Consider the following 19,249-nt stretch of genomic DNA (forward strand, 5'->3'; position numbering starts at 1 on the left):
TCAGATTTGTAGCAAGAATATGTTACATTCAATGCAAGGAAAATAATAAACCTAGAAAAGCATATTGATAACAAAAATAATAAATACTACATGATTATAACAGTAGATACTGAGTCTTTTTGACAAAATTTAATACCTGTTTCTGTTTTTTAATTCCAAATTTTAAAAAACCAAATAAAACAAGCATTTCCATATACAAAGAAAAAGAAGACTATATAAATAAAATCCTAAATCTCTTAAATGTTTATCTTACCTTTCTTATCCCATCCACCAGTGTCCCAGCCCTTTCCCATCCTCCCTGCTTCACAGAAAGAATAATCTGGGAAACAAAAATGTTTATACAAATTAAGTCTTTCATTTTTCACCTTTCAGTTCATTTTCAGAGGACATTCCCAGTATTAATTCTGTAGCTGTATATAATGTTCTCTTGGTTCTACTCATTCATTATCTCATTAACAAGCCTAACGAATACTTGTTACTTATACTTAGAAAATGAATCTTTTGATTTGTTAGATAGAGCTTAGAGGCAAGACCTGAGTTCAAATTCAGCTTCAGGCCCTTACTAGCTGTTTGATCTTGAGCAAGTCATTTCACATCCATCTGCCTCAGTTCCTTCAATTATAAATTAGGGTTAATTTGAACACCTACTTCCCAGGGTTATGCCAAGGATTAAATGAGTCGATGTTTGTAAAGTGCTTAGCATAGTGCCTGGAACATAATAGGCACTATATAAATGCTAACTAGTTTATTATTATTTTATTATTATTATTATTATTATTATTATCATCATCATCATCATCATCATTATTTTAACATGAGTAAGATTTTAGACCTCTCTATCAAATTCTTTCCTCTCAGACTTGACTCATCAATCTAATCTATTGAAATCCCTTTGGATCCTGGTTCTGCAATATGATTTATTAGTTATCTCCTTCTAGCTTTGTGCCATCTGAGATTTTGAAAAGTATGCCAAAATTATGTTTATTTTATTATTAATAAAAATATAAAACCATTAAATAATTTAATTATTTTAAATTATTATTAAATGTTAATTTTATTAATTATTAATAGAATATTAAAATTTTATTTTACTAAAATCATTATTAATAAAATTATATTGTTAATGTTTTTAAAATTATTATTAATAAAGATTATTAATTAAACTATTAAATAATTTAATTTAATTTAAACTATAGAGCAAAAAGTGAAAGAGATCCCAGGGACACTCTTTCCGAGCCCTTTTTCTGAGCTGACATTAACCCATTAATGATTATTTGGGGAGCCTGGTCATTTGGACTTTTTGGTTCAAAGCCACGTCTCTCAACTTTGTTCATAAAGAGAGTGTTAGAGGGTTTATCAGGAATTAATCATTTTGACCAACTTTATCTTCAGTTGCTTGCTCCCTTACACATCTTTCATATTCCCTTTTAAAACCTTATCTGCTTGGTTATTTACCTGGCTAAAAATCTGTTTCAGCTCTTTCTCAGACTGTAGAAATCAATTGTAACTGTGCCATTAGAACATCATTCTTAAAAGTCTTCAGGGGGCAGCTGGGTAGCTCAGTGGATTGAGAGCCAGGCCTAGAGACAGGAGGTCCTAGGTTCAAATCCAGCCTCAGCCACTTCCCAGCTGTGTGACCCTGGGCAAGTCACTTGACCCCCATTGCCTACCCTTACCAATCTTTCACCTATGGGTCAATACACAGAAGTTAAGGGTTTAAAATTAAAAAAAAAAAAAAAAGAAAGAAAAAAAAAGTCTTCAAAAGAATTGAGATCAAACCTCCCAATCCTCCTGAGCTAATATGCCCTTTACTCTCATTGACTGTTTTCCCCCTCCTTCCTTCCAGCTCTGAAACCTGTTCTCCCAAAGTCACGGCTTAGTGCATATTAGATAGACTATATCTGATAGTCTCCTAATTTATCATTAGTTCTGATGACAGAGTCACTGTGTCCCAAGGTTCCTTTCATCTTTCCGTTGGTAATTGGCTCTTCCCTAGAGGTCAGAGGCAGGTCCAGGATAGCAGTCTCCCTGCCTTCTTCTTAAACTTTAGAGAGATGAAACTATCACAAAGCATGGATTTCAAGTGCCCTGCATTTAGCCAGCAAAAACTTCCAAGAGATTTTGATCTTGAAATTGATCTTTAAAATGGATTGTTTTGATTTGAATGATTTGAAATTGAAAAGTTGAAGTCATAAAGTTATGAGTTAATGCTAGAAGAGTGGCAGAAGGGGAAACTTAAACTCAGCTCCCCTGCTTCCGGTCCCAAGGCTCTTTTACAGCATATTGTGGTGCTCCAACGTCAAGCTAAAGGGAGGTCTCAGAGTTGGTTGCAACCTAGAACTACAACCAATGCTTGAACAAGACTCCCTTCTTGCCAGCTATTGCCCCCAAATTGGTGGCACCTCAAGCTTATTTCTTAGGAGGGCCAAAATATCAGCAGTCAAGTCTTCATGCCTACTTAAACTCTATTGTGTTTTCTCAACCTCTCAACCCATTCCTGCCTGGGCTCAAAGCCTCAGCCCTAAAAGTGCCTGTAAACTATCCCTTCTTAGACCTCCAAAAACCTACCGTCTCCCACCCAAGCACCGCCTCAACTGCTTCTCCACATCCCCCACACCCAGAACTCTCCTTTGCACTCTACCTCTGGGCAAACAGACACAGAGATTCTTAATAACCTGCCTAAAGTTATCCAAATCCCAAAGGTGGCATTTGAATCCACATCCTCCGACTTTTTTTTTAAGCTGTAGAACCTTTTCATTTTCTTGATGTTTTGTTTTACATTATATATTTTTACAGATTATACCCACTTCATGAGAGATAGCTTGTTTCAAAGTAAAACTAATTATACAGTGGCCTCATGTGAACATGGCCTGCAACATTTCACATCTGTACGCCCCCACTTTCCTATTTTAAAAAAACACACACACAGAAATTTATTTTCTTTTTCTCTCATCTTTTGTCATATTAAAAAAGAGAAGAAGAAAATTTCTTTTAACAAATATAAATAAATCAATCAAAGCAAACCTTTTGCCATGTTAAAAAAAGAAAAGTAAAAAAAAAAAAGTCTTTATATTTATCCCTACTCAGTTCTATCATTGGATTCAGCCCAGTGCTCTAACCTTTCAAAATCCTTTCAGATCCTGTGTTAGCTATCCCTACTGGCTTTGTTTTATCTACAGATATTTTTAGGGGCCCAGAGGGAGCTTTCTAATTAAAAAGTATCTATCCACAACCAAAAGTAAGCATCATATGTGTTTTTTAATTTGTTTGTATATGCTTTTTAAAAATGTAATTATTTAGTTAGTTACGCATAGAAACAGTTTTTTGACAATTGTCTTCTAACATTTTGGGATTCAGATTTTCTCCCTCCATCCCTTTCCGTCCTCAGATGAGGTCTCTAGTGGAGTCTCTCAAGGGTCTGTCTTGGCCCTGCACTGTTTAACATCTAACAAACTTCTCAGAATCCTTCCTGACTACCTTCTACCCCTAAGCAACAATAGCGTTTATGGCCTTGAAGTTGTTCTGGGGCTACAGTGACATTTGGACAATAATGGACATCCTGACTAATTTTCTTCTTCTGTGGTGGACCTTCCCCATTTTCACTATAACTACTTGACTATCCTTGAAAGAACTTTTCTGGTTCCTCAATTTCCCTCCCCATTTTATTCTGAATTTAAAATTCAGAATTTAAATTTAAATAATTAAAATTTATTTAATTTTTAAAAATTAAAAAATAAAATTTAAATGAGATTTAAATTTTAAAACCAAATTTTACTCTTCCACCTCTGGACTACATTCGCCTTTATGATTTACCTTTTTATATCACTAATCAGTCCAGTGGACATCCAGAATGTATAGATTAGGCAATTAAAAGGGATCTCAGGTATTTTGTTTCCTATCACTAAAATGTCTTTTTTTTTTTTTTATACCCCCAGCAAATGCCTGGGAATGCCAGGAAAAGTGCCTGGAACAAAGCAAACAATAAATATTTGGTTGATTGATTAACAAGCAGCTCAATATTGATTAGCTTTTTTCACCTGCCTCTTCCCCCTTGACCTCATAGCCCACTAAAGCATGTATCTCTTTTTCAGAACAACTGTTGTCTATCTTTTCCTCCCCCGTCTTATATTTGTGGAGTTGATTTCATGTATGCAAATACAAAACTTTATGTTTATACCTATTGAGTTTCATCTTATTGGAGCCAGCCCAATGCTCTAACTTTTCAAAATCCTTTTGAATCATCCTGACTCTATGGTCCATCATGTTAGCTATCCCTCTTGGCAGAGTCCCTAGGACTGGGCATCAGACTCGCAGGGCATTCACATTGGGAATGGAGGTGAAACTCTCAGGGTATCCCCACTGAGATTAGGATCAGAATCTCAGAGCCATGAAGTTGGGTTTAGGTTTCCTGGGCACTCAGTGTAATCATGATAGACAGCCTTACTTACTGGATAGTAGACAAGATTTGGAATTAGGAAGACATCATTTGGATTCCCACCTCAGACACTTGTTACCTATGTGACATTGGGGAAACAGTTTAAACTTTCTGATCCTCAATTTCTTCATCAATAAAATGGTGATAATTTTAGTACCTACCTCATAGGGTTGCTATGAGGGTCAAATGGAGTAATATGTATAAAAAACACTTTATAGACCCTAAAGGAGCATATGAATATATGGTTCTGCTAGTGTGGTTAAGATGATATTCTTAAGGTTGCTTCAGTGGGATACATTTTACAAATTATGCTCCTTTAATCTTTGGGCCTATCTCTATCTGACTTCTATGTTCTCCTTTGCAATTTTACTTCTTGCTAGTGTTATTTTATACTGGCTACTTACAGATTTATCATACTGACTAGTGCAGGATGGTCAGAGGAACTAGAAAAAAATACAATTTTAACATAGGGCCTAGGGAAGGCCTCAGGCCATTGTCTAGTGCTGTATGTATGTATGTACGTATTTAGGAAAGGTCTAGTGAAGTTCTCAGAGCTCTCTCCATGAGATTGGTCAAGCCCTAAGGATTATCATCAGTTTGAGGACAATATTCTTAGTCTCCCTGGAATTGGGCTTAGGATGATAGAGACATATTCATATAACAATTTTGTGTTCATTTATTCCTAGTTTGTCAGGCTGTCCCAGAGCAACCTTTGCCGGAAAGAAGGGAAAACTCTCAGGGGATGAAATTCTCAGCACCAAGTTCAAGACCAGTGACGGTAAAGATCTTTATTGTATAGCTGTTCCAAAATTTAACTGTTCATTATATAAATCAGTGTGCAAGGGCCTGAATTGCTGCTTAATTTATAGAATTATGAAATGGAGAAGGCATGCCAGTTCTTTGGGTCCTCCCCAGGAAAGATAATGATGGCAGCAGGAAGTAAGGCTTTGATCACATTTTAATAATGCAAAGAAGGTGTGGGAGGAGGAGAAAAATGGCACAGAAAGTACAGAGACAAATGGCTCGAAGTGGAAGTGGTTGGGGGTGGTGGTACAGTACTGTTGTAGGGACAGAAATGGAGTGTAGAGGAAGGAAGGCAGTGTGGGGAAGAGAATGAGGATGGGGAGAGGCAGAGAGAATAACTCGCATATAACCATGGATTAGAGTTGGGAGGACTCAGTGGCAGACCCAAATGGAAATGGAAGAGTAGGAGAGATGGGCAGGAGTTTGGGACATCATTTGGGTGGGGGGGGGGACAGACTAACTCTTATCTGGGCCATCTTGGAGTTAGTTCATTAACCTATCCACATTATCTCATAGTCATCAGCAACATGTGATGTTCTGTTTGTCCCACTATGGATATCTGGGACTTAGCTGAGATTTATATATCATAAGACCAGTCTTATAACAGCAAAGCCTAAATGTCTTTCCCTGATTTAACACATGGTCTTAGGATGTGATTTTTGGTTATTATTTGATACATTTTACAAATTATGCTCCTTTAATCTTTGGGCCTATCTCTATCTGACTTCTATGTTCCCCTTTGCAATTTTACTTCTTACTAGTGTTATTTTATACTGGCTACTTATAGACTTATCATACTGACTAGTGCGGGATGGTCAGAGGAACTAGAAAAAAAAATACAATTTTAACATAGGGCCTAGGGAAGGCCTCAGGCCATTGTCTAGTGCTGTATGTATGTATGTATGTATGTATGTATGTATGTATTTAGGAAAGGTCTAGTTAATGGATAAATATGAAGAGAGTCAGCATGGTATAATATATATAAAGCCAGGTCTCAGGAAAGCCTGGATTCAAGTTTCTACCTCTGACCCATATTGGCTTTGTTACTCTGAGCAAATGACATAAACTCTCAGTGCTCCCTGGCAACTTTCTAAGATTATACATTGCTGAACAGGGGGTTAATCTACTTTGGTAGAAAGCATTTCCTAACCAGGAATTCCTAATATGATTATTGAAATCATAGACATGAACAGCTACAAAATTACATTCTCTGACAAAATTCGTTGGGAAGAAGTTGATGCTCTTCAGGAGATAGAGTTCTCCTGATGGGTTGATGTGGGTCAGTAACAGAATTGGCAGAGATCTAATCATTGTTCTATAGTTGGGTGGGGAATAGGTTAGGGGTAGAGAGAAGGGAATGGAGAGGATTGGACTAGATGTGATTTATTTTATTGCTACAGGAGATTATGGTGAGGAATCCCTTTCTTCCAATATAGATCAGCATGGTTCTGTAGCCAAAACTGTCATAAAGAGTTGTCTCAGGATGGGGGTGGGGGTGGGGGGGTGGATGTTACAGCTAGGTGGCTTGAGAGCCAGGCCTAGAGACAAGAGGTCCTGGGTTCAAATGTGACCCCCAGCAAGTCACTTTACCCCCATTACCCAGCCCTTACTTCTTCAGCCTCGGAATCAATACACAATATTGATTCTAAGATGGAAGGTAAGGGTTTGGAGTGGGAAAAAAAGAGTGGCTTGGGAACTAAGAGATTTAAATGACTTACCCAAGCTCATACAGTCAATATGTTTCAGAGGCAGGACTTGATCTGAAGTCACTAGCTATTAAATCCAATCCTTTCGAGTCCATATCTTATAAGTAAGCTCATTTTTCAATATGGGATCCCAGGTTGTGCTCCAACAGTTTACATGCCAATTATTAGCATCTCTCTCTGAGGCCTGAAAGCTATAGAAGCCAACTTTCTTGTTCCCTTTCCACCTCATGCAGATTACTGCCCAAAATAAAATTATAGGATGAAAAATGGTCACTGGATTTTCCATCTATTCCCTTGTGGCCGGAAGCAAACATGAATCAGAGAAAATTAACTAGGACCCACACATTCTCCACAAAGGGATTTCTACTCTTTATTTCTGAACTTCACCCAGATTCTTAATCAAAGAATTTCAGAGTTAGAAGAGACCTCAGAGGTCATCTAGTCCACCCTCCCTCTCAATGCGGGATAATTGTATTAAACGTAACTCTATGAAAGCTTCTGAAAGGCAGGAGCTGTGAACTAAATTAAGGTGTTCCTGGGCCATTCTGGCATCCACGAAAGCATCCAGACATCTCAGGGAAACTCCATTGTTAACCTGTATCCTTATCAATTTTACCTACTTGGCTATAAGATCCTTAAGTACAAGAACTGTGTCTTCATCATGGCATGCCCAGATATAAGCACAGGGTCTCAGTCAGAACACTCATAAATGTTCTATTTATGGAATTGGATTTAATTTTAAACTTCAAAGCAAAGTGGAAATGATGTGTCAAATGATGAGGATGGATATTGTATTTATATCTTTTTTTATTTTTAAATATCAATTTTTATAAATACATATTTTTATTATCATTTTATTTTGACAGTTATTCCTCAATTATCTCATTCCTGCATTAATGCATTTTCATTTATGCTGGATAGCACATGTAACTTTCAGTTTTTACAATTTGCCATTCCTTAAGAGAAATGAAAGAAATATATTTTAATCTTATACATTTGGAACCAGCATTGAATGCACACATTTTGGATGAAAGAAAATTCCATTCTCTATGGTGTATATGTATTTACTTTGTAATAAGTACATTGCACATGTTACAGGAAAGGCCTTTGTCATTGGTGAACAGTTAGAAACAAGAATTGTGATTTCCAATTCAGACTAGCTCAGGACACAAGATGCAATGTGATTTTTCTTTCTTCCAGTGCTTGAGAATGATGAAGAAATCAAACAGCTAAATAAGGAGATCAGTGAGCTAAATGAGTCCAACACAGAGATGGAGGAGGCCATGGTGAAGCTGCAGTCACAGGTAGGTGGCTAAGTTTCTGAACCCTATTCCCCAAATTGGCTTGGACCACTGTTTCTTTCATCTCCTAAGAGCTCCTATCCCAAATGGGATGTCCCTTTTCAACCCACAGAATTCCAGGAGCTCAACTCAGAGGAGTATTGAAACTGTAAGTAGGGATTGCCCCAATGACACATGAGGACCAAATGAGTTATGTTATGAGCAATTGTGTTACCATTTTGGTAGTTTGTAGAAACTCTGGTAACCAGGATGTTGAATGAAGAGGAAGGTAATTGGCAATTAAAACAACCTTCCTTGTTTCTTTTAGTTGTATTTAATTATCTGTCTGTCACCTAACATAGCACTTGGCACAAGATAGGAACTTAAATACCTGTTTATTGATTGATTTTTGAGTTTCAGAGTAGGGAAAAGTGTGCCTTTCTCTCAGATATCACACAGAATATGTATTATTGTATTCCCCAGTGAGGGGAAAAAAGAGATCAGTTTTCAATAAGGGCTGAGTCTATGGTGATGGACCATTTAAATATTTCTCAAGCTGTATTTTTGGTAAAGTGATCATTTTGAGGTTCACTCATATTACTTTACAGGGTAATAGGTAATAGGTACCCTGAACATAGCAGCTACATTGGCCTAATGGAAACATTTAAACAATCAATCATAAGGCATTTATTATTATTATTATTATTTCCCTATTATATGCCAATTACTATGCTGGGCTCTAGGAACACAAAGACAAAGCTGAAAAAATTGTTGATCATCCCAAGGCTGTCCATTAAGAGAGGCAACATACAGTATATAATTTTATGCAAAATATATACTCCCCCTGCAAAAAAATGAGATGATTTTGGTCGGGAGACACTGACAACTGTGAGAATCAAAGTATTGCCACATTGGGCTCGCTAGAGCTGGTCCTTTCTGGTTGGGGGAAATGGGGATTAACTTGGCCTAGTGCAGTGATGGCAAACCTATGACACACATGTCAGCACCAGCACACGTAGCCATTTTCAATGGCACGTGGCCACATACAGAGAAGTATGGGGTCACGTGCCAAGGATGAAACATTTGCTGTAATGTAGCTTTGTGCCCTATAGAAGACAATTCTACCTATATTAATTTACTTATTTTGGTTTATTAAATGCAATCATATATTACAATTATACATTTTTGTCATTTAAACTACAAATATTGCAAAATTATGAGTTTTTTTCTCGAAGTGACACACCACCTGAGTTATGCTTGGTTTTTCAGCAAATTTTGACACACCAAGCTCAAAAGGTTGCCCATCACTGTTGGTTCAGGCAGCAACCAACAAGGAGACCCATCACTAACAGGGAAAGAAGTATGCTGGGTACTTATTAGGCATAATAACTGATTACAATTCTGTAAATGTTAACTTGGGAACAGGGATTGAGGACACTTTAGCAAGAGGATAAAACACACATATAGTGAAGTGTAAATCAATAAAGTATACCTGAGAAGTGCAAGAGAAAGTTGCATATTAAGGTACACTTTAGGGTCCAAGGGAGATGTTTATTACCTGTCATGGGGATCAGGAAAGGTTTCTTCAAATAAATAGCATTCCTTTAAGGATTTAAAGAATGAGAAGGCATTCAGCAAAGAGCCAGAGAAAGGGGATATTCAGCACAGAGCAGAGCATGAGCAAAGACCCAGAGACCAGAGAGCATGGGTTGTATTAAAAAATCAAGGAATAGATCCAGTTGGTCTGGAGTGTAGAGCCTGTAAAGGGAAGTAATGCTAAATATGTAAGGTGTAGAATGGAAGGTCTTAGATGCAGGATGTAGAAGAATCTACACTTTATTCAAGAAGTCATAAGGAACCAATAAATGTTTTTGAGTTAGAACACCAAGATCATAGTGTTACATAAGATACATTATTTTGGCATCCGTGTAGATAATGTACTGAGGTAGTAGAGGGGAAAAGTGGAGGCAGGATCATAGATTTGGAGCTGGAAGGGACATAAGTGTCCATTATACCTTCTTTTTTTTTTTTTTATTTTAAACCCTTGTACTTCGGTGTATATTGTCTCATAGGTGGAAGATTAGTAAGGGTGGGCAATGGGGGTCAAGTGACTTGCCCAGGGTCACACAGCTGGGAAGTGGCTGAAGCCGGGTTTGAACCCAGGACCTCCTGTCTCTAGGCCTGACTCTCACTCCACTAAGCTACCCAGCTGCCCCTCCATTATACCTTCTTAAGGGTGAAGAACCTGAGACCCAGAGAGGTTAAATGTCTTGCCAAGTCACAGACTTGGAATCCGAACCCAGATTACCTAATTCCAAATGCAACGCTTTCCACTCTACTTAGTCATAAATAAACTATAAGTATTCTATACAATATTTAGGATTTAAAAGCTATAAGTGAGCTATATCAATGGGATGGGAATGGAGATTAGAAGAAGGGGGTGTATATGAGGGATGTTGTTGTGGATATCGAGAGGGCTTGGCAACTGATCAGGCATGAGAGATAAGAGAGAAGGACGAGTCAAAGATAATCTCCAAAGTTACAAATGTGATTGACAGAGTGAGTTGTGGTATCACTGACAGAAACAACAGAGTCAAAAGGATAGTCAGTTTTAGGGAGAAAGATAAGCTCAGTTTTGAAAATGATAAATTTGAGAGTCTAGTGACAAAGCCAGGTGATATCTTATAAGCAGCTGAAAAGGAAGGTATAGAGCTTGAAAAAGTCTGAAGTTCACCTATTTAAAAGTGATGCTGAGAAATTTTGAGGAGTAAAGTGGAGCAAGCAAGAGGGCACAGCTTCTCAAATGGCCACAATGTTCTCAGAGGAGCAAGAAGCTAATAATAATGGTTAATATTTATATAGGCCTTCAAGGTTTACATATTTATGTGTATAGTCACTTGAACCTCACAACAACCTTGTGAGATCAGTGGTGTTATTATTTCTATTTTACACATAAAGAAACTGCAGCTGAGCAAGGTTAAATAATTTGCCCGTGGTCATAAAGCTAGTAAGTGTCTGCAGTAGACTTTGTACTTGACTTTCCCTGATTCCACGTTGAATATTCTACACACTATACTAAACTATGAGTATAGAGATTGAGGGTGATTTTAGAGGCAATAGATGTGAAGAAAAGGTTTGAAACAGTGGCTTTGGTAAATGAGATAGGGAGGCGATCAGAGTAGGGTGTCAGAATTGCCTGACAACAGCAAGGGCTTGGTTATATAATGGACTGTGAATTTATAATGGGTAAAATTCAACTGAATCAATGGAAAGTCACTGACTGAAAACTCAGAAATTCTCAAGAGCTTTGGAAGAAGAGTAGAGATAGTAGAGGTTATCCAATAATTAGGACTTGCAGGCCCAAAATAGCAGAAAGTCAGGGCATCAAAGGATTCTAAAGTAGTAGCTAGTGAAATATTAAAATGGCAGACTTTAGTGTCAAGGCTGGAAGCAAATAAATCCACAGTGGAAGAAATGAACAGGGAGACCAGGAGAGATCAAGGACCCAGAGGCAACAATATGGGTGAAAGAAGCTTTATTGTGAGTGAGAATAAAAGACATGGAAAATAGGAGATTATGGTTGAAGGATGAGATTTAATAGTTCTGGATCTTGGAGGTGGAACAAATTCTTACAGATGGTGATGTTTAAGATACAACTATGTAGGTGTGTGGCTGAATAAAGTGGAAAGGGTGGTGGGTGGAATTATTAACTGTGTGGTTCAAGTTGTCAGAGGTTGTCAAAATGAATCCTGAAGGCTCCAAGGATGCTGGCAAGAATTAGAATAGAAAAGAAAACAATGAACCAGTAAAAAAGACATTAAAAAAAATGGAGGTAATGACCTGGAGGTTGGTAGATGACAGCAACATGGATAGGGAGAGGATGAAAGAAACTGCCTGGACATCAAAAAAAGGAAACGTCATGGAGAAGCAGTGGTGAATGAATGGTCTGAAAATGACCAGAAAGAGGCTCAAGGAGCATGTCCACACCTCCTGCACCTGGAGAGCAGGAAGTAGGATTTGTTTTCATTAGAAAGAGCTACAAAAGACATCATCCTGAAGGAAGAATGAGTTTCTATTAAAACAAGAAAGTGGAAGAAATCATTTGAAGAATTTGAAGATGCTGAGTAGTCTGTTGAGAATATTGTCTGGGTTGTAAATGGCACAGTGGAATGGATTAGGAAGTCATCAAACTGGGTTTGGGTGTAATGGGGAAGAGTAAATCTAGTGAGAAAATTATGAATATTTGTCAATCAACAAGTATTAAGTACCTACACTGTGCTAAGTGCTAGAGATACAAATGCAAAAAGGAAAGTCCCTGTCCTCCTCAATAATCTTCTTCCTTCTAAAGGAAGACGATCATATACAAAGCAGAAATACCTGGAATGGAGGCATGATGAAATCCAGTCCAAAGGAGTATAGCTAGGTGGGAAATGAAGAAATGACTGGCCTGAGATCCCTCTTTAAATAGCAGCTTTTGAATGATTATCTTTATTCTATCCTCCAAACAGAGGGAACTGACAAGGTGTGAGTACCAAAGCTGATACAGTCTCAAAGGATGTCTTTGAAAAACAAAGGTTTTCTGATGATGAGTTTCCTGGGGGCAGAATGGGAAGAAATTGTATAGCCATGTTACTCACATCAAGAGGCAATGTGGGCATAAATAAACAGAGAGCTTAGCTTGGCTCAGAGTCAGGAAGACCTGGATTCAAGCCTCTCATATATACTGGGTGATCTGGGCAAATCATTTGACCTCTCAGTGTTCCAAGAAACTCTTTAAGACTATAAATTCCAGAGGAGGTGTCAGTTTGTATTGACAGAGACCTTAAAACTCCTATAGCAATAAAATAAAAGATTCAACACTCCCCTCTAGAAAAAATGGTCATGCTGCCTACATCTAAGGCAATACCTCATCGTAAGGTGTCATGATCACAAAAGTTTACCAAATACATTGCTAAAACCCTAGTATCCTATTCTGAGTGACTTGAAGGCACAACAGCTGAAGACCTCTTGCTGAACATCATGTTTCTAAACATTATGTACCCTGTCAGACAACTTTCTAAGCATCTCACTGTGGGATTAAAGTCATGCTTGGAATCAACGAGGGGATCCCCCTGGCTATGTACATCTCACTAGGTATATGGAAACCTAGATGGAGAGGACAGGCCCTAAATCCAAAAACTGAGAAGGGCCTGAATTTTTGCTGCACCCAGATGACTTTGGTCTCTAAACATCAGGAAGAGGAAAGGCTGGCGATGGAAATATTGAGGCTTTTGTAGAGAGGAGAAATGGTAAATAACTGAAATGTAGCTAATACTCATCTTGTGAGCTCTTGGAAATGTTTGTGATCCTATAGAATTTCTTAAACAGTGTTTCAAGCTCCCCCAAGGATAAACAGAAATGCATAAAGAATAGGTTGGCATTTGCAAGTAATCTCAGAGATGGACCTTCTTTACTCAAGTCTGTATTAAAATGGTTTACCTTAATTAGCATTATGAAGGATCTTAATCAATTATAGAGAAGCAGAAATACTGTTCTCAGAGCTCTCCAAGCAGAGCCAGGCACTCCTCCAAGTCTACTCAGTTACTTAGGCTGCATCTTCCCTAATAGCTCTGGAAATATTACAGTCTAGGAGCCAGAAAGAATTATAAGGAGCAGCAGCTCAGTGCTACCCAATCATTCAGTATCTTTAAATCTTTGTTGAAGTTCCTTGAAATCTTCCCTGATTGCAGTGGCCTTAGCTCACATTGTGTTCTTACAGTACCATACCCTGGGGATAAGTGATATGGTGCAAAAGACCAAAAAGGGCAAATAGTTTTTAACTCTAGTAGGGCATCTTGGGAAAGGTGGTTCTGTGCACCCATGAAACAATCACTTGGTTTTAACCAGCAGAAACCCTCAAAATTTGAGGCTAGCAGCACAGAAAGCTGGGAAGAAGTGGAGCTAAAATGAACTTCTCACTCTCATCTTTATTGGTTCATCATCCATCCTGGCTACTCAGAGGCATTCCTGTTTTTGAATCTAGCGTAGTGTTTCTTTAAAAAGGCAGAAGGCAAAAGAGGTACTCAATGTACCAGCATGAACCATTTACAGAACAGGTGATTGAGTCCTACTTGAAGAAGGACATGATAATATTAAGCATGGGAGAAGTATAACACACATTCCTGTGTGAAGGACCAGAATAGAATTCAGTAACTCTTATTACTGACAGTATATTCAGCCGAGAGACCAATATTCAAACCTTATTGGGATATAAATGGTTTTTGTCAGACTGCTAATTAGCCATTTCTACTTCATTTCTCTTTGTATGTTGGCACATCTCATTCATCAGCGAAGCTTGATCTTTGCAATGGCCTCTTCCCAATGCTAACTCCTCCCTTGACATTAGCCCATCCCTGTCAGTGCTTAGGCATTCTCTCCTAGTGGTAACCAAATACCTCAATGCAGTTGCTTCTTCCTGCTTTTAGCCACTTCCACTCAGGGGATGCCACTGCTGTTTTCTTGGAAATGGGAAATGACACCACTGCAACCACAGATACCAGACCCTGGGTGTCATTTAAACACTCGGTTTCCTCATCTTTAAAATGATTGAACTCCATCTGTCCATCTGTCCATCCAATTGTTCTCATCTTGGAGACTGCTCAGTCTTTGCTGATCTTCCTAAGAGATCCTAGGATCCCAGATTTAGAGTTAGAAGTGACCTTAGAGGCTATCTTATCCAACCTCTTCATTTTACATAAAAGGAACCTGAAGGCCTAATTGGTTAAGTGATTTGTCCAAAATAGCACAATTAGTAAATAGCAGAGGTCCCATTTCAATCCACTCCTCTGACTCCAAATCCAATGTTCTTTCCATTGCATGCTATTCATCTCATCCCCAAGAAAAAAATTGTAGAAGGAACTAAGGATTGAATTAGATTGCATTAACTCTATTCTTTAAGTTAGATTGTTGTTGTCTGTTCATTTAGTCATGTCCAACTCTTCATGACCCCATGGGCCATACTGTTCATGGGATTTTCTCAGCAGAGACTGGAGGGGTTTACTATTTCCTTCTCCAGTGGATTAAGGCAAATAGAGGTTGAGTGATTTGCCCAGGCTCACACAAATAGTAAGTGTCTGAATGCAGATTTGAATTCAGATCTTCCTTTCTCCAGGCCCAGTACTCTATCCACTGAGCCATCTAGATGCCTCCTAAATTAAATTACTGGTTTCTAATCCCCACACCCTGGTTAAAATGGAGAAAGCCTTGATTTTAATACAGAATATGATAGATACGGCTAGAATAAAAGTTCATATAAAAAAAAAAACACATAAAGCATTGAGGGCTAGAATGAGTTAACAATGTGACATGGTAGCCAAAAAAATTAATACCAATTTAGACTGCAAAAGTAAAAGCATAGTGTCCATAAAGTTGGAGGTGATATTCTCACTGTGTTCTGGCCTGGCTGTGTCCCCATATGAAGTATGGAATTCAGTTCTGGAGGCCTCATTTTAGGAAGGATATTGTCAGGATAGAATGTGAACAATGGAAGGAGCCCATAATTTCAAGGATAATCTACAAAAACATTCCATGAAAAGATTTGTTGGAGGAGTTAGAGCTGTTTAGCTGAAAGAAGAGATGATTAAAGGGAGGGTTGATGAAACATAATAGTTATGTTCAAAGATTTGAATGGTTGTCATGTAGGAGGGGCTACTAATACTCATATTACTTTGCCCCAGAGAGCAGAAATAGGAGTAATGGATAGAAGTGGCAGAGAAATAGTTATTTGACTTGCTAACAATTAGAATTATCCAAAAGCAGAATGATAGAACTGGAGAGGAATTGAGACAGTTAGGGAGCTTGGTGGATAGAATGAATGTTCACCTCAGAATTAGGAATGGCTGAGTTCAAATCTTGCCTCAAATACTTATTACCTGAGCTGCCTTAGAAATTCTCTTACCCTCTCCACTTCAGTTTCTTCATCTATAAAATGGGAGCAATAATAGCATTTATGTCCTAAGACTGTTTGGAAGATCACGTAAGTAAAAAAACATAAAAGACTTTGGAAACCTCAAAGAACTTTATTGATATTAACTCATATTTCTAAGTTTCTAGCCACTAGAAATCTGTAGTTAAATTTCAGATGGCTACTTCTATGGAATGCTATAGATCAGGGGTCGGCAACGTATGGCTCTCTAGCCATATCTGGCTCTTTTGAGGGCCAGATATGGCTCTTTCTGCAGGAGCCATAAAGTCAATTTTTTTTTTCAGGTGCTGTTACAGGAGCGCGCACTGTGAGCACTGTATGGCTCTCACGAAATTACATTTTAAAAAATGTGGCGTTTATGGCTCTCACAGCCAAAAAGGTTGCTGATCCCTGCTATAGAGGGACTCTCTGTTCAGACATGGGCTGGACAAGATATCTTCTGCAGTAGCATCCAACACTGAGATTCTCTGATTCTAAAGTTAAGCCTATTTATTGTGCTAATAAGTTGGATACCAGTCTTTGCTTTTGACCCCTTCAGGACATTTGAGGAACACTCAAGCTTTTCTGAATTTCCAAATTAATCTACCTTTTCTTTAGTAATTGCAAAGTGGTAGAAATATACGTTAATATGTTTAGGATTTGGGATTCCATCTAGGAGGCTCTTCCCTCCACTGGCATAGATTGTAAACCTTCAATATCATAATTGTAGTCTCAAATCAGTCTCCAACAACCCAATTTCACCCCTGGATTATGATGTGGCTTATTTTAGTGGAAGTTAAATGTCTAAAATCCTACTTTTAAACTTTCTAAATTCTGTAAAAGTACTATTTAAAAGATTCTTTCAAAACACAGAGTACTTCTATGCTGGCCTGTCATCATTTTCCTATCCCCTTTACTTGCAACCCCCTCCCCAATTACCTGGTGTCCTGAGCTGTTACAAAGGAAGACAGGTGTGAGGGATTTGTTCAAGGTAATAATTTTTTCCTCCCCTTAGTCTTTGAGATCTCAGAATAACCAAGATGTCAGACTACTGGTGCTTGTCCCTGGGTGGGGGATGAGGGAGGCACTTTGAGCATATTCTGTTGCCCTTTGAGGGAGACCTGGGTGAGCTTGAACCAGACCCTTATGAGACCAAAGGGTGCAGGACTGTATTTCATATCATTTTTGTAAAGGACATAAAGCTGGGTAAAAAGGGAAGATGATTGATTTCTCCCTCCATTGTTTTCTCCTTCTTGACATAGATATCCACCATGGAGAAAAATCTCAAGAACATCGAGGAAGAAAACAAAATCATAGAGGAACAGAATGAAGCCTTGTTCCTGGAGCTTTCTGGGTTAAGCCAGGCACTCATCCAAAGTCTCGCCAACATTCGCCTTCCACATATGGTAAGGAGCATTAGCAATCACCTGATCAGAATGATTGATTAAATTAGAACTGCAAAATTCAGGAATTCAAGTAACTGAGCCTAGCTCTGCATCCTCCTGACATGCTTTATTGGTACAAATATAGCCTCTCACCCCCCCCAAAAAAATTTGGCTCATAGAAAATCCAAATGTAGCCTATAATTGGTGTTCTTTTTCAGTGTATACACATGTATTTTCCCCTTCCTAAGAACTTTGATTTTAGAAATTTAGCCTAGATTGTGGGGCAGCCTATTTTGGGCCAAGACAATACACATCTCTGCCTTTGGGGTCGTCAGTACATGTGTATCTGGAGCTTATAGTGAGTGTCCCTTTTGTGTCATTTCTGCTGATTCTTTCCTTACATCCATTGTTCTCTTCTGAGGCCAATGATTACAATCAGCAAACAGGGCACACAGTGCCTTTAATCTTAGATGAACTAAGGGAAGCCAGGGAGGGATTAGAATTCTGCATCATCAAGGTCTCACAGTTGCTGTTAGAATGGAGGGAGCTTCTATTTCACTTTGAAAAGCTAGCTGCCAAAAATAAAATAAAATAATGTTTTTCAAGACAGCATGTTTGGCTTAATTTAATGAGATCCAACAGCAGAGACCATGTTGCCATAGTGTTACTACAAAAAGAAAAGATGGGATCCTATGAATTAGTCCAAGTCAGAAAACATAAGGGGTCGTTGGCTCCCTATTCTCCATTCCTTGGAAATTATTTTCAGCAAATGGGGAGGGGGAAGGGAAAAGAAATGGGAAGAGGAGGAAGATCTGGGGGATTTTGTTTTATTTATTTATTTTTTTTGTCTTTTTACTATCAGTGGGAACTAGAGACTTTTATTGTGTTTTGTGACCAGGGTTTTAAGTCTCTTCTCCCCTCCATCATTTATGTTCCCTCTACCTCTAAGTTAAGGATACCCAGAAAACCACTGTTACCCAGTTTGTGTGGGTGGGGAAGCGATAATAAGTATCAATGTACCAGTAACTTGTTTTTTTGTGTGTGTTAAAATTAGGAGCCTATCAGTGAACAGAATTTTGATGCTTATGTCAACACCCTTACTGACATGTACACCAACCAAGAGTGCTATCAGAACCCAGAAAACAAGGACCTCCTTGAGAGCATCAAACAAGCTGTCAAGGGGATCCAGGTCTAGTACTTCAGGAACAAGACAGACCCACATCAATCGATCAATGACTAACTAAAGGCTATTAGAAGATGAAAAACTTCACTCCCAAGTATTCAGGTTGTGAACAAGTTGTGAAACTTGTTTAATGAACGAAAAGGACCAAAACATTACCGAGAGGCCATTTATAAGAAGAACTGAATCAAACTCCATTTTATTATTTACCTCCTAGTCCCTCTTACAGATGGTAGGGGGTTTTGTTACTCATAGCAACACACTAGGTGGGCATCCAGGATGGCACCCTATAATTGGCTGAAGATCTTTTTGGGGACCGAGGAGAGGGGAGGGCAGAGGGCATCCAAGGTGGGGAAGGTCTGGAGTTCAGTGTTACCTAAGAGACTGACCAACTTAAACACCTATTATCTGTGACTGCAAAGATGCAGCCCCCTGCCCCATTCATCCACAATCCTGTGCTGATATAATGCAGCATCAGAGCTGCAAGTAAACCTTGATATGAACCTCCTCAAGGCCT

At 38.5% G+C, this 19,249-nt stretch overlaps 1 protein-coding gene across 1 annotated transcript in view; it reads left to right on the forward strand.

The window, feature by feature from the left end:
• MYT1 (myelin transcription factor 1) overlaps positions 1-18,747 on the forward strand; it is a 196,255-nt gene extending 177,508 nt beyond the window's left edge. The window contains exons 19-22 of the mRNA XM_044661195.1: positions 5,122-5,213; positions 8,146-8,249; positions 17,430-17,573; positions 18,607-18,747. Coding sequence (XP_044517130.1) covers positions 5,122-5,213; positions 8,146-8,249; positions 17,430-17,573; positions 18,607-18,747 — 481 coding nt within the window. The remainder of the gene's footprint in view (positions 1-5,121; positions 5,214-8,145; positions 8,250-17,429; positions 17,574-18,606) is intronic.
• Positions 18,748-19,249: the final 502 nt, after the last annotated feature.

This window comes from Gracilinanus agilis, chromosome 2 (assembly GCF_016433145.1).
Source record: "Gracilinanus agilis isolate LMUSP501 chromosome 2, AgileGrace, whole genome shotgun sequence".
In the NCBI taxonomy this organism is placed as follows: domain Eukaryota; kingdom Metazoa; phylum Chordata; class Mammalia; order Didelphimorphia; family Didelphidae; genus Gracilinanus; species Gracilinanus agilis.